Genomic DNA, 13,439 nt, shown 5'->3' on the forward strand with positions numbered 1-13,439 from the left:
ATATGACACTCAATGAGACTAAAGTAGTCTAGTTTTAGAGACTGAACATAAAACCAACATTGACGTGCCCGACTGACGACAAACATGTGCGCCCGGCCTTGGTGGCGTCATCAAATTGCACCTTGTGCAGAACCACGCGAGAGAGTGGAGGTGTTTTGGGTTCGGTGGATGCAAGTTTGTCACGTTTGGAAGCCCTTGGATGGGAGATCTGATAAAGTTCGCGTTGTTCTGCTGCTAACATGTCTCTGTTTCTCGTGAATAGGTAGGTCTGCTTTGCTAGTTTCAGATCTTATATTTCATTTACAAAGTTTTTATCCAGATGTGTGCCACTTTATGGACATATCCAGACAGATGTGAACATTGTCACAGCCCACTTTATAACTCTGTCTCGCTTTGATGGAGTAAATAAAACTGGCCTGTGGAAACTTTCGGTGTTCCAGATTTAACTGGTGTCGCCAAATAACTGGTGACGGTCAAACACATGTGTTTCAGACTTTCATTTAAGGAATGCAAGTCTGCCACACATGCATTTAAGCCAGCAAATAAACACTGAGTATTTCATCTGTGACATTTGTGAGGTTACCTGAAACACACTCCGTCAGTCTTATTGCTCTTGAACAATAAAATATTAAAAACTGTCTCGGTGATATTCCCATGCACGAGGCAGCCGCGTCTTGCACATAAACCTTTAAACTAAATGAAATGTTTTTGCGTGTTTACTTTCAGCCTACATCGGTAAGAAGTGCCAAATGATATACACAAAGTTCCAGAAATCCCCACTCCTATTGTCCATGATGAGTTTAATGTTGTTTTCCATAACAAAGAAATACGTCTTGAACAAATATTACACATTAATATTAAACTAGTGTTGTAACATCACATCCCGTTAGCATAGTCTGCCTCTGTCGTTTCTCTGGAAATGAATTCAATTTCAAAATCATCTGTAATGATGACGTAGTGAGTTTGGATATCATATATGTGTAACTGTAGTCATCTGGGACAATCGTGTATTGTTTAAGGTAACCTCACAAACGTAATAGATGAAGTATTTAGTGCTTATTAGTCGGTTTGTTAATAGCGGCTCCTTAAAAGTCTACCAGTTAATCTGGAACACCGGTGCCCTGTCATATATCAGGTGTTCCAGTGCTGAATGGTCACATTAAGTACGCTGAGCTCAGACTGCTTTGAACCCGGACCCTATAACGTGACGCAGAGAGAAAATCCCTAAAATGGTCATCCCGGATCTCCAGGATGCTGACCATATGAACAATGCAGGAAGATGACAGTAGCTGTTCTTTCTGCTGCTGCGTTCCTCTGTTTGCTGCATTTCTTTAGCTTTGCATAATGTTCTTGTTCTTGCTTTAATAACTTGAATGTTGCATGTTTCTAAACTGACCAAAAATTGTCAACCTGTGACTGTGGATGTGTGTTACTCTCAGGTATCTGGGAGAGGAGGAAGATGGGAGTGTGTCAAAAGAGACTCTGTCAAAGGCATTACTGGCTAAACTGCAGAAGAAGGCTAAAGAAAAGCAGAAACGCCATTCAGCTAAGCAGAGAGAACACCTCCATGAACACCCAGCAGAGCAGGTGGATGTCCAAAAGAAAAGAAAGGCTGACGTAGATGGTGGACTAGAGCCTCAGCAGCACAAGAAGAGGCACTCAGAAACAGTAGCTTCATGCAGTGTGGAGCCTGTTGAAGAGACAAATATACAACACCAGGAGGAGATCCAGTCAGGTGGTTCTTTTAATTATCGATGCTCACATGTGATGTAGGCATGAAGACATTGAGTTAATCTTTCAATCTGCCTGTCTAAGAGCCTGGGGTATTATCAGCTTATCACACATTTGGTACATATGCTGTAAAATACACTATATTACCAAAAATATAAAGACAGACAAGGGACTGCTTTTGGCCATATGGTATATATATTCTGCTTTTTATTTCCTGGTCAAAAACAACGTGTTGCTATGCTGTGCAACACGTGTTTGGAGCACCACAAACGCGACAGCCGGCTGGTCGGAGCAGAGATGGGCAGTGTGCAGACAAATAATCCACAACTTTTGACAATAGACTTTTTCTGTGACGATCAAGCCAGTAAAAAGTTGTGTGAGGATAAAAAGAACCTAGTTCATGCTGTAGTCTCTGCAGATGGTCGGTGTGCTTACATCTAAATGTCTGGGTTGCAGATATTTCGCCTGAATCTACCACAGACACTCTGCCTGGGTTCACACTCGTAGGAGGATTTGAGAGCAAACCCGTCCCAAAGGTAAAGAGAAGCACGATTACTCGCAGCGCCACAGGGCTTTTTACTTTCCCTCACACTGCACTCTTTCACAGGTGGACAGAGTTCTGCCCCAGTGGCTTGCTGAGCCTCACGTCATTCACACAGACATTAAAAACAACCTAATCTCCATCTCTGATGTCCCAGGGCTATGTGCTCAGCTCCTGAAAAACCTGCATAGTAATGGAATCCAGCACTTCTTTCCAGGTGAGGATTTCCAGTAAATGTGTCTGCTGTGCAGCCACGTTAGAGCACAGCCTTTGATTCAAATGGAGCCGTGCCAAGGAGGCTCTTTGTACTGCAGTATTACTGAAAATTGCCTTGACTTCCACACGTCTCCACAAAGGGTGTTTCTAACCATGTGTCAGCTCTCATTCATACACACACTTAACCTGAGACTAAATGTTCCTCCGCAGTGCAGGCAGAGGTGATCCCAGCCATCCTGGAGAGCGCCCAGCAGGGCCTGCTGATTGGGCGAGGGGGCTATAAGCCCAGAGACATCTGTGTGTCTGCACCAACAGGCAGCGGCAAGACTCTGTCATTTGTCATCCCCATCATACAGGTGAGAGCCATGTCTTTGCTGCACCTGTAGCTCAGGTGGTAGAGGAGGTTACCTACTAACCGGTGGTTAGTAGGTGGTGGTTTGATCCCAGTCTGCTCCAGTCTGTATCCTTGGAATCCCCACCCCATCGATGCATCTGTCAGAGTATGAATGTGTCTGAATGTTCGATCGGAAACACTTAGAAACAGCGCTTGGGTGAATGTACAAGTTGTGTAAATAAGAACCGGTCCATTTACCATTTACTTTGTCTGCTGCCTGTTTGGAGTACAGAGACAGTGAGGGTGTTTTCTGTGATCAGGTGCTGATGGACAGGGTGGTGTGTGAAGTCCGGGCTTTAGCCGTGTTGCCGACCAAAGAGCTCGCCCAGCAGGTGAGACCCTTTTCAAGCTGTCTGCGTCCCAGCAGTGCTCCACAGAGCACAAAACTCAGCTCACATTGTCTCCTGTGCAGGTTCACAGGGTGTTTGCATCGTATGCCGAGGGAACCACGCTCAAAGTGGCGATGCTGGCAGGTCAGAAGTCCTTTGCTGCAGAACAGGCATCACTGTCAGAACACAGGTGAGAAATCGAGCTGGCTCTAACAAAGCTTCACAGAAACACAGCGGCACATCTCCTGTCAGAGTTCTCGGTGCACATGTGCAGTGGGGAAAAGGCTGAGCTCAGCATCTATGTCATGTTTGTCCGTGCAGGTGGAACATGAGGCGTAGTCTAGCAGACATTGTTGTGGCCACTCCAGGACGACTCATTGACCACATGACCAAGAATTCAGGCTTATGTTTGGAACATCTGCGGTTTCTGGTGAGTGCTGTTGAAATCTGTCGAGCTGCAGTAGTGAGTTCACTCGTCAGTGTGTGTCACACAGTGTGTGTCTGCTACTTGCTCAGGTGATCGATGAGGCGGACAGGATGATCGACAGCATGCACCAGTCCTGGCTCAGTCAGGTGATGGGAGCAGTGTACCGATCGAGAGCTGAACCCGGGTCGGTGTTCAGAAGGACAGAAGCAGCGTGCATCACATCAGCCAGGTGTGTGTTATCTACTGTGGGGTGATTGAGATGATGTCAGTCTCATTCTTGGCCACAAACTGAGGCCAGCAGAAGAAAAGCTTAAAGGTTACAGTTAAGTAATAAAAAGGCAGCTGGGAATGTTTTCATAGTGTTATGTTAATGTTTTTGTGGGATTTTAAGTGAGAAAATAACTGAAAAGAATGATGCAGAAGTTTTTAAATAAAAAAGAGTCGGTGTGCTCACCAGACACGGTGGTGTTTACCATAACAGAAGAACTCCAATTCTGCAGCCAGGACTTAGGTTCCAGGTCGGTGCTCAGCTGACCGCATTGTCCTTGTAGTCTGTCTCCACCTCAGACGCCGCTGCAGAAGCTGCTGTTCTCCGCCACGCTCACACAGAACCCAGAGAAACTGCAGCAGCTGGGCCTTCACCAGCCCCGACTCTTCAGCTCCACCTACGGTCACGCCGATAGCGCTGCAGCCTCGCCAACCCATGGGCATGACCGCTTCAACTTCCCCCAGGGTCTGACAGTAAGGGCTGCCCTTTTGACCTTTAGCAGGGAGTGGAACCAAACCAGAATTTGATTTGTACAGGCTGATGTGGCTTTGTGTTTTAGGAGTACTACGTTCCCTGCACCATGAGCAGTAAGCCCCTCCTACTCCTCCACTTCATCCTGCGCATGAAGCTCCACCCAGTCCTCTGTTTCACCAATTCCAGAGAGACTGCGCACAGGTAGGAGAGCTCCTGAAATCACATGACTGAAGGCTTCTTGTGCTGATTCCACCTCCCTCCCCCTCAGGCTTCACCTGCTGCTGCAGCTCTTTGGTGGAGTCCAGGCTGCCGAGTTCTCCTCTCAACTCTCCCCAGGTGACAGGAAGAAGACCCTGAAGGAATTTGAACAGGGAAAAATCCAACTGTAAGTCTGTGTCTGTGTGTGTGAGCTTGTATTCATATCTTTGTGGGGACCAAAATGCAGGTCCTAAAAAGTTTGAAGGCATTTTTCAGACTCAAAATGTGGTTTTAAGTGTGCCAGTGGGCAGGAAGCATTTGATATAGAAGTCCTTCCTGGTGGCAAGCGTTGCTCACAAAGCTGGCAAGCTCACACTCAGTTAGCCCAATGTGCGTGCCTTTGGGCCACATCATGAAGAACATCCAGGCTCCATGCAGAAAGGAACTGCTGACCAGGCGTTTTTTCTAAATTGGCTTTGAGATCTGTGCTCACCGACCAAGTCCATGTTCAGATGTGATATATCAGATTTAAACTGTCTTTTGGAAGGTTGATCAGCACAGATGCGGTGGCCAGAGGCATCGACATCAGCGGAGTCAAATGTGTGGTTAACTATGATGCACCCCAGTACATCAGAACATACATTCACAGGTGAGGCCCATCAGACTGTGAGTAATTCTTCACTGTTGCCCTCATTGACGTGCTCTGACCCTGTGTCTGTCCTCAGAGTTGGAAGGACGGCAAGAGCGGGGAAAACAGGCCTGGCCTTTACCTTTCTGCTCAGAGTGCAGGTACATAACGATCTTTGAGATGATGAGATGAAAGTAGCAAAGGTGCGGGTTGTTTCATGGTGTTTGTGGCTGCACACAGGAGAAAAACTTCCTGCAGATGGTGGTGAAAGCAGGAAGCCCTGGGATTCAGAAGCAGGTGGTTAAACCGGAGAATCTGAGGAGCATGGAAGGCCAATATGAAAAGGCACTGCAGAAGCTGGCTGATGTCATCAAGGTGCTACCTCAACCAATTTGTTAAACGTTAAAATGCACAAAGAGACGCTGTTTTAATTGTGCCTTTGTTTGCCCACAGGAGGAGAGAGCCAGCTGATGTCTGGCCATGATGCTGGCTTCACACACGTCAGGACTTTTACTGCGGCGCATTTCATCCACAGAATGGCATCATGTCTCGCTCTCTTATGAGCACTCTTCATGTTTGAGTCATGTAGTCTTCTGGAAACCCATAAACACATGCTGACTTTGAAGAGAAACAGGAATTATAAGGCAATAAAACATGCACCATTTCAAGAGTTTGCCAAGAGAACTGAAAGCCGTGAGACGTGGCTCGTTAGTCTGCTGTGTATCAAACCACACCTGGAAAAAAACCTTCAGAAATCTGAGCAGGAGGATGGATCAGGGTGCTGTTCTCAGCATTTACAGTTTACCAACATGTGACACTGTTCTACCAGAAGAGCTGCTTCAATTACATGCATCGTAGGTCAAAGCTGGCTGGGAGCTGCTAATATATTCTTCAATTATAATCTTGTCGATTTACTGACAGACCCACAAATCTTATCCTCATAACATCCACGTGCACTGGTAGATGGCACTGTGTGCATTGGAACACATTAAATGTAGAAAAGTGCCATTATACTTCCTGTAAAGGTTGATCTTATTTAGTTTCAATGTGGCTGAAATTCTCTCTTAATGCCTTTCAAGCTCAGTGCTCGTTCACAGAATATAAATATGAACTCGAGCTCTCTTTGCTCTTTTTATACAAATCAATGGATTTAAATGCCCCTTTTCACAAGTATAATATACTAATAAAAGGGAAACGGCTGAAATTCAGAAGTGTCATTTGTAATTTGGGGTATTTATCCGGTTTTTCTATAATGTTCAATAAAACTAAATGATTCATGTGATGTGTTTGCTATCTATACAATATATTGTTGTAGCACATGGTAATGCATTAAACCTGCAGTCTTTCTAATGGCCACCAGGGGGCAATTAGATGTGGTTGCAAACAAATATTTGAGGCAATGAGGAAATGCATATATATGCACAGACTGGACAAAGACTAGCAAATGTATGTATAACACACTTTAATGTACACACACACACAGGTGTCCTTGTTTGAGTCCAGTAAATGTGATGTCACCACACAGACACACTCCGTGATGAAGGCTGTGCTATCAGTCCCACTTGGATGATTTCCTCCTCGTGGTTCTCTCTCCTTCGCTGTCGATGGCCTCATACAGCTGCTGGTCATTTTCCTTCATTGCGTGCAGGTAGCCCAAGTAGCCCACACATAGCGTGATGCTCAGCAGTCCAAAGGCCATCACAGGTTTATTCTGCAAAGTGAAATAGAGATGTTACTGAGCGCGCTCCAGTCCATGCTTTGTGTGAGGGCTGCAGTTCATACTGCTGGTAGAGAAACAACAGGAGAAACCTTTATTAGAATAGTATAGTACTGCAATTGTTGGTATTGATACCTTGAAAATACTGGGCCAATACTGCTGATACCAGTACCAATACTTTATACTATGAAGAGAGCTTCTGTAAGGGAGAGTAGTGTCATGGTTTAAGAGATGGATTAGGATTCAACTTTATTGTCATTACACATGTATAAACACAGGGTAATGAGTGAGCAAAGAGCAGATTTATATACAGATAATCTGTACATAACTATCCCCACCTTATGTACAAATAAGATAAGTATACAGATTTTCTATATTGCTATACAGAGAGCAAATATACAGATGTACTACAAACAAATATACTTTAATTATAGTCAATTTGGCAAATTCTCAACACATTTTAAAATTGTATTGAAACTGGGTTTAATGCATACTTGGACTCTGAATGTGCCTGTCAACAAAAAAAAATCGTAGGACATTTTTCGCAGTGGATGTTTGAGGGTTTTTTTATATGAACAAAAACAAAATTGTGTATTTAAAACTAATCTACGGAGCCCCGCAGGGGACATGGGAGAAAAAAAAATTAAGACGGACTTTTGCGAGATCTCGCAAAACTAACTCGGGATCTCGCAAAACTTTTCCGAGATCTCGCAAACGTTTTAGCCGCATTCTTCGGACGCTGGCTCGAAGCCGACCGGGAGGTCGAGGCACGATGTGCCGGGAAAGCGGTGTTCCTCCCGGCTGTAGTAGGTCTCGACCTCCCGAGCTAAAACTGCGGCTAAAACTTTTGCGAGATCCCGAGTTTGTTTTGCGAGATCCCGAGTTAGTTTTGCGAGATCTCGCAAAAGTCTGTCTTAATTTTTTTTCTCCCATGTCCCCTGCGGGGCTCCGTACTAATCAGAGGCTCCAAACTGAGCTTAAATAATAGAAACAAAGCATCGATCCACAACTCCAGCATCTCTCACCACCAAGTTGGTCCTACACATCACACTGCCCCCCCCCGCAGCGCAGCAGAGCTAGTTCACGTTCCAAGGTTAATAACAACTCATTGGCCTGCAGCTGTGTGTGTGTCTCACGGGCTTAATGAAGAGCTCGGGGTTCACGGCCCGGAACAGCGTGGTGGTCTGTACGCTCCTCAGCCCAGGTGTCCTGAACCCTTTTTCACCGTGACTCTCCACCCCTGCTCCAGACTCTTTGTCCGCCATGGCCTACACTTCTACACACACACAAAACAGAGTACAGTACACTTAAACCATTTAAGCTAGCTAACTAAGCGCAGCCATATTGAAAGTCAAAGACAGCCAGGAAAACAAGGGTAGCGCTTTTCCAGTCACAGCGCTCTCTGTGGGTGTGAGAGGAAAAAACATGTGCAGGACGCATTCAGGAAACAGAGACTGAAAGGGAGGCTCTGATGTTTAATGCTCAACCTTGTGGACATATGTTTCTTGAGTGCGTTCTTTAGTGTATTTGTGTTTATGCTGATGTTCATAAATAAAGTCCAGGCAAAGAAAAACACGTGACCGGAAGTATCTGTGTGGCTGTCATAATAAGAGTTGTATTTACACAAATACAATACATTTACACAAATGAAAACTGCAAACTTGTAATTCAAAATTTACTATATTTTAACTACTTGTATGCTAGTGATGGGTCGTTCGCGAACGAAATGGCTCTTAGAGCCGACTCTTTGAAGTGAACGACGCGAGCCGGCTCCTTATTGGGAGCCGTGAGGTTTTTTTTTTCTTTCTCTCACCCTCTCTCTCGCCCTTTTTTCCGCTAAACTCCGCACGCGCGGCCTGTACTTTACGCTGGGCAGAGGGGGGAGGGGCGTTAGTTACACTCGCAGTAGCACAGGAACAGAGCCAGAGAGAAAGAGAGCGAGGGACAACAACATCACATTAGAAAGGTATAGTAATCATCTGCTATTTTCAGTTGCAGATGATAAAGGATTCAGAAATCATGCAGGCCCATATGACAGAGAATGTGCATCTTCTTTTTGTTTTAATATTTTAATTTATATTTAATTGTGTTGTGGTTTGCAGTGTTTTGTGTTGTTTCACGTTAAATTTGTTTAAAAGGAAAAAGCTGAAAATTTAAAAATTTAAAATGTAAATAGTTGTTTTTTGTATTATATGATTTATTTATTACATTTTATGTGGAGTGAATAAATAAAGTATATTTATGGTGGCCCTTAGAGTCAAAGCATGTACAAACTCCAAAACACGTACAAACTCCAAAACACGTACAAACTCCAAAACACGTAAAAACTCCAAAACACGTACAAACTCCAAAACACGTACAAACTCCAAAACACGTACAAACTCCAAATCACGTACAAACTCAGAATCACGTAAAAAAGTGCTCCAGGATGCTAGGGCGCAGTGTTGAGCTTTTGTTTCCTAGTGGCTACACAAGCCAGGAAGTATCAACAACCGGATTTGGTGTGTGGTAGTAACAGGTAAATGAACTTTTTTTTTTTTTTTTAATTATTTGAATAAATATGAGTGCTTGTGTATAAATACACAAACAATACACACATGCTTTCAATTGTGTAATTTAAGTGATCTGGGTAGCTCTGTTTTGGAAGTTCAGTAAACACTAGAAATGTGTTTTGGAGTTTGTGCGTGCTTTTTGGAGTTTGTATATGCTTTAGTTTGTACGTGCTTTGTCTCTAGGGGCCATATATAAACGTATATAAATAAAACCACTTTTTTTTAACATTAGTAATTCCTTTTCTGCATAATTTTATATTATTGTTAATGATTAAATAATTAAAGCAACAAAACAACCTGAAGAGCCGGTTCGGAGCCGAAAGAGCCGGCTCTTTTTAGTGAGCCGAGCCGAAAGAGCCGGCTCTCTAAAAAGAGCCGGAAATCCCATCACTATTGTATGCAACCTCCGGCGCTCCGAATTTAGCTTCGAAACTCGCACTTATAAGCGAAGGAGGATGGGGCGGAAGGAACAGGAGTAGAGATCAGCCAATCAGAAAGCAGGACACCCCGCGTAAAACAAGGCAATGTGTAGTTTGGAATATGTGAACATATGTGAATGTGTTAGTTTCCCTTGCCCTCTTTAGTTCTGTGTGTAAAATAAGATGAAAATCAATAAAGAGAAAGTATTAAAAAAAAGCTCATACTCATTAATTTCAAGTCAGATCAGTCACTCGTTATTTATGTTACAGAAACACAGAGGTGTGAGACCAGGCGGAAGGCTTTTTGTTTTGTTTTATAAATTCAAATAATTTTCATTTTTGTCTCAAGATAATATTGATACGTGTAAGCATTTGCATGAGCTGTTTCTTTTGTTAATTATATATTTTAAAATACTTTTTAAAAAAAAATCAAAATTTAGGCTTGTGTTTCTGAATCCATGAAGAACAGATTCTTTCCAGAGATATGTGGGCCTCATAGGACTGCCACCACAAACATATGATTTAAGAGAGGCCTTCTTGAATGTTACACTGAGGCCAGATTAGGCTGTTCTTTATGTTCTTTACTTTGTTATGCCATGGGCAAAATACTATCAATATATACTTTTGAATGAACTCAAAGCATGATGATATTACATGTCATATATACAGTAATATATACAAAACTGCTGTGTCATATTGAGTAAGCTGTTTATTTATTATTAATTCTGCCATATAACTTTTTGGTAAATGGCATAATTTCTTACACGCGTCTTCAGCCTGCACTGCATTTTCTCAAAAACAAGGCATCTAAATATGCGACTTGACATAGCGTCTGAAGTTCCTCTAAAACCTTTCCAAGGACACTTTCACGGGAATTACATAACACCAAAGACTGCAGACAGCATAACTGAGTTTTACTGTCGCTGAGGTTACATAGTGACAAAAACATTTTTTATATACTGGCTTCACATTATAGGTGGAACACCTGTACCTGTATCTAATTTGTGTAATATACTGGGATATTTATAATTAGAGCTGTTTGTTATATTTTGTAACTTTTGAATATATTGTATTATTTAATTTAGCGTAGTTAGTTACTGTCTTGGAGCAACTGCGACCACATCATTTACTCTGGTATTAACAAAATATTCTGATCTCAAGATATTTATTCTACATCACATCTTCTAAGTGATTTCTACCCAGAAAAAAGTATAACAAAAAGAAGATTATGAAGTTTAGTAATTCAGGAAAATTATTAATTTATAGATTTAATTAACTTTTTAAAAGTAGTAGAGTAATAATGTCGTATTCAGTAGTATTGCAGTAATTCTGAGGTCTCCCAGGATGGCACACCAACATGTCTTGTTTACTGTGATTATTAATCATTTACATCTACATTTGTTAGAGCACTAAAGGACGAGAACAGCTACAATACATCCTGTCGCCTGTGATCCTAGTGGTAAAGGAAGTACTAAAGACATAGAGACCTTAAAGTTGTTCACTTAATTCAACATTATTATTCCCTGAGCTCAGCTTATTGTAACATCTGCAACTGACCAACACAAAAGTCACCCAAAGTTCAAGCTCACAGCTGTAGAAAACATTCACACGTGACAAGGTGCTGACTGCTGGCATGCAGTTGAGTCACTGGTTGGGTTTTGGGTGCCCAAGTATAGTGGGGGCTAACAATACTCTCACTCAACTAGTCATGGCAGATGGCTGCCTTTTCCTGACCCTCACTTGGCAACAGTGGGAAGGGAAATCTTTACCACTGCACTTGCACTTGCCTTTGAACAAGCCTCAGAAATTATCGGATTGTTGGAGTTTCTTTGTATAATTCTGGATTATTGTAGACTCTTTACCTTACAATATAAAGCACTTTGAGGCAACTGTTGTTGTGATTTTGTGCTATATGAATAAACTTAAATGAAAATGAGGCATGGAAATGGCAGCTTGAAGACTCGGGCCTTAGGTTTGATGTATGATTAATTTATCAGCAGGTAAGGAGATCACATTCTCATCAAAGTTGCATGTTTCCATCCTGCCAGATAGAAGAGGATAGAAAGATAACACAGCTGAAACGGTGCATGTTTTCCCCCCCACAATGAGCTTGAACAGGCAGCACATATTTACATTAGACAGCTCCATGGTGATGATGTCTATCTCTGCACAAACACAGACACTCACAGGTAGGAAAACAAAACAAAATGTGTGTGATCCAGCCAGCCACAGGCTGCTGTTATGTCTTCCTGGAAAGGTGTGGCACTGAGCTCTTACCTGCAAGTAAGCAGTGAAGGACGCGCAGTTGATACTCGACACAATCCGCTAACAGAGAGAAGAACGCCCTCCAGTACCACCGGTAAGCTATCTGCTGTGTCTTTACTGTATGACAGAAATACAACCTCCTCACTGTGTCTGTGGGTGATGTTATTCTCTGTGTTTGGACAGTTATACAGTACCATAAGAGTATATCATACGTGACATTTTTGGGCCATTCAAAAGGTAAAAAGCTTTTTTGGATCACTACAGAGAAGTGGAAGGACCTTTAAGAATATGTTATTAGACTTTGACAACACTTTAGCAGGTTCAGAAACAAGAAAAATAAACTTGGTTGTATTTCCACACGTATGTGTATGCATGTGTGTTTGTTGTTTCGTGTTTAAGAATAGAATATTGCATCTGTGACAAAATGTGATCCCAAAAATTGGCAGTTGCAATATATCTTGTAATCCTTCTTTGATGTAGCCTGTATAGAATCTGCCAGTGTCCAAGGCTGGATAACCAGCTGGGGGAAAGGACGTAGGGAAGCTTTGTGCAGTTTTGAATAACTGCAAATTAGTTTCAGTGAATCACAGAGCTACTTTTACTATTATATAAGAATCATGTATCACAAGTAGTTGGGTGAAAATTTTAATATCAATTATAAATATTTGTTTTTACCATAAATGATCTTGTAATTTCCTGTAATTAGTCTAGCCCCATACAGATTCGATCAGACCAATTAATCGGTAAAAATCATGTTTTTCTAAGGTGCCTCAGCCTCAGCGCTTCTTTGCATCTTTCATGCGTCTGGAACTGTACAGGAGAGACAACCAGAGGCTCTCTCATTTGGTTATTGGATGATGGTAGAGCACTAATATGTTGGTCCAAAATGTCCCCTTGGGGTTCAGTCAGGTTGATAGTGACTTTTGGTCCAAATCAAAGTGCAGTTAGATCCATGGGTACTTTGACACAGTTTCTGTAATGTTGCTCTAATGTTGGTGAATTGATGTGTGGCAAGCTTTACAGTAGATCTTATACTAAATCAAAACATGCCTGAAGTACAGACTTTAGCTTTAATAAAAACGATTGCATGAACTATAGCCATTTTTATACATTATGCTTGTCCAAAAACATATGTATATAATACATATCGCAAAATGAAAAGAAACAAGGAAACTGCATACATAATGCATGTGATTTAAAGTTAAGCTGACATCCTATGACTTTGGTTGTACATGACTATTGGTTTGTTCCCTGACAGGAGATCAAAGATGAACTGGGGT

At 42.3% G+C, this 13,439-nt stretch overlaps 3 protein-coding genes and 1 long non-coding RNA gene across 4 annotated transcripts in view; 3 read left to right on the forward strand and 1 right to left on the reverse strand.

Annotated features, from left to right (window-relative positions):
- LOC146502667 (uncharacterized) overlaps positions 1-13,439 on the forward strand; it is a 264,594-nt gene that overhangs the window by 227,832 nt on the left and 23,323 nt on the right. The window lies entirely within an intron of this gene.
- ddx51 (DEAD (Asp-Glu-Ala-Asp) box polypeptide 51) lies at positions 85-6,762 on the forward strand. Its single transcript, XM_085133052.1, has 16 exons — positions 85-262; positions 1,440-1,735; positions 2,188-2,267; positions 2,339-2,489; positions 2,699-2,844; positions 3,143-3,214; positions 3,295-3,401; positions 3,533-3,641; positions 3,728-3,867; positions 4,190-4,379; positions 4,466-4,581; positions 4,649-4,765; positions 5,126-5,227; positions 5,304-5,367; positions 5,447-5,581; positions 5,660-6,762. The coding sequence occupies exons 1-16, from the start codon at positions 240-242 to the stop codon at positions 5,675-5,677; spliced, it is 1,866 nt and encodes a 621-aa protein (XP_084989178.1). The 5' UTR covers positions 85-239; the 3' UTR covers positions 5,678-6,762.
- On the reverse strand, positions 6,654-8,342 carry smim8 (small integral membrane protein 8). The gene is made up of 2 exons (XM_085133057.1): positions 8,060-8,342; positions 6,654-6,917 (listed from the first exon to the last, which is right to left on the reverse strand). The coding sequence occupies exons 1-2, from the start codon at positions 8,186-8,188 to the stop codon at positions 6,759-6,761; spliced, it is 288 nt and encodes a 95-aa protein (XP_084989183.1). The 5' UTR covers positions 8,189-8,342; the 3' UTR covers positions 6,654-6,758.
- The window catches only part of gjb7 (gap junction protein beta 7), a 2,436-nt gene continuing 876 nt past the window's right edge, over positions 11,880-13,439 (forward strand). Inside the window, exons 1-2 of the mRNA XM_085133056.1 lie at positions 11,880-12,253; positions 13,418-13,439. The exon at positions 13,418-13,439 is cut by the window's right edge and continues 876 nt beyond it. Coding sequence (XP_084989182.1) covers positions 13,428-13,439 — 12 coding nt within the window. The 5' untranslated portion in view covers positions 11,880-12,253; positions 13,418-13,427. The remainder of the gene's footprint in view (positions 12,254-13,417) is intronic.

Source organism: Neolamprologus multifasciatus, chromosome 15 (genome assembly GCF_963576455.1).
Source record: "Neolamprologus multifasciatus chromosome 15, fNeoMul1.2, whole genome shotgun sequence".
Taxonomy (NCBI): domain Eukaryota; kingdom Metazoa; phylum Chordata; class Actinopteri; order Cichliformes; family Cichlidae; genus Neolamprologus; species Neolamprologus multifasciatus.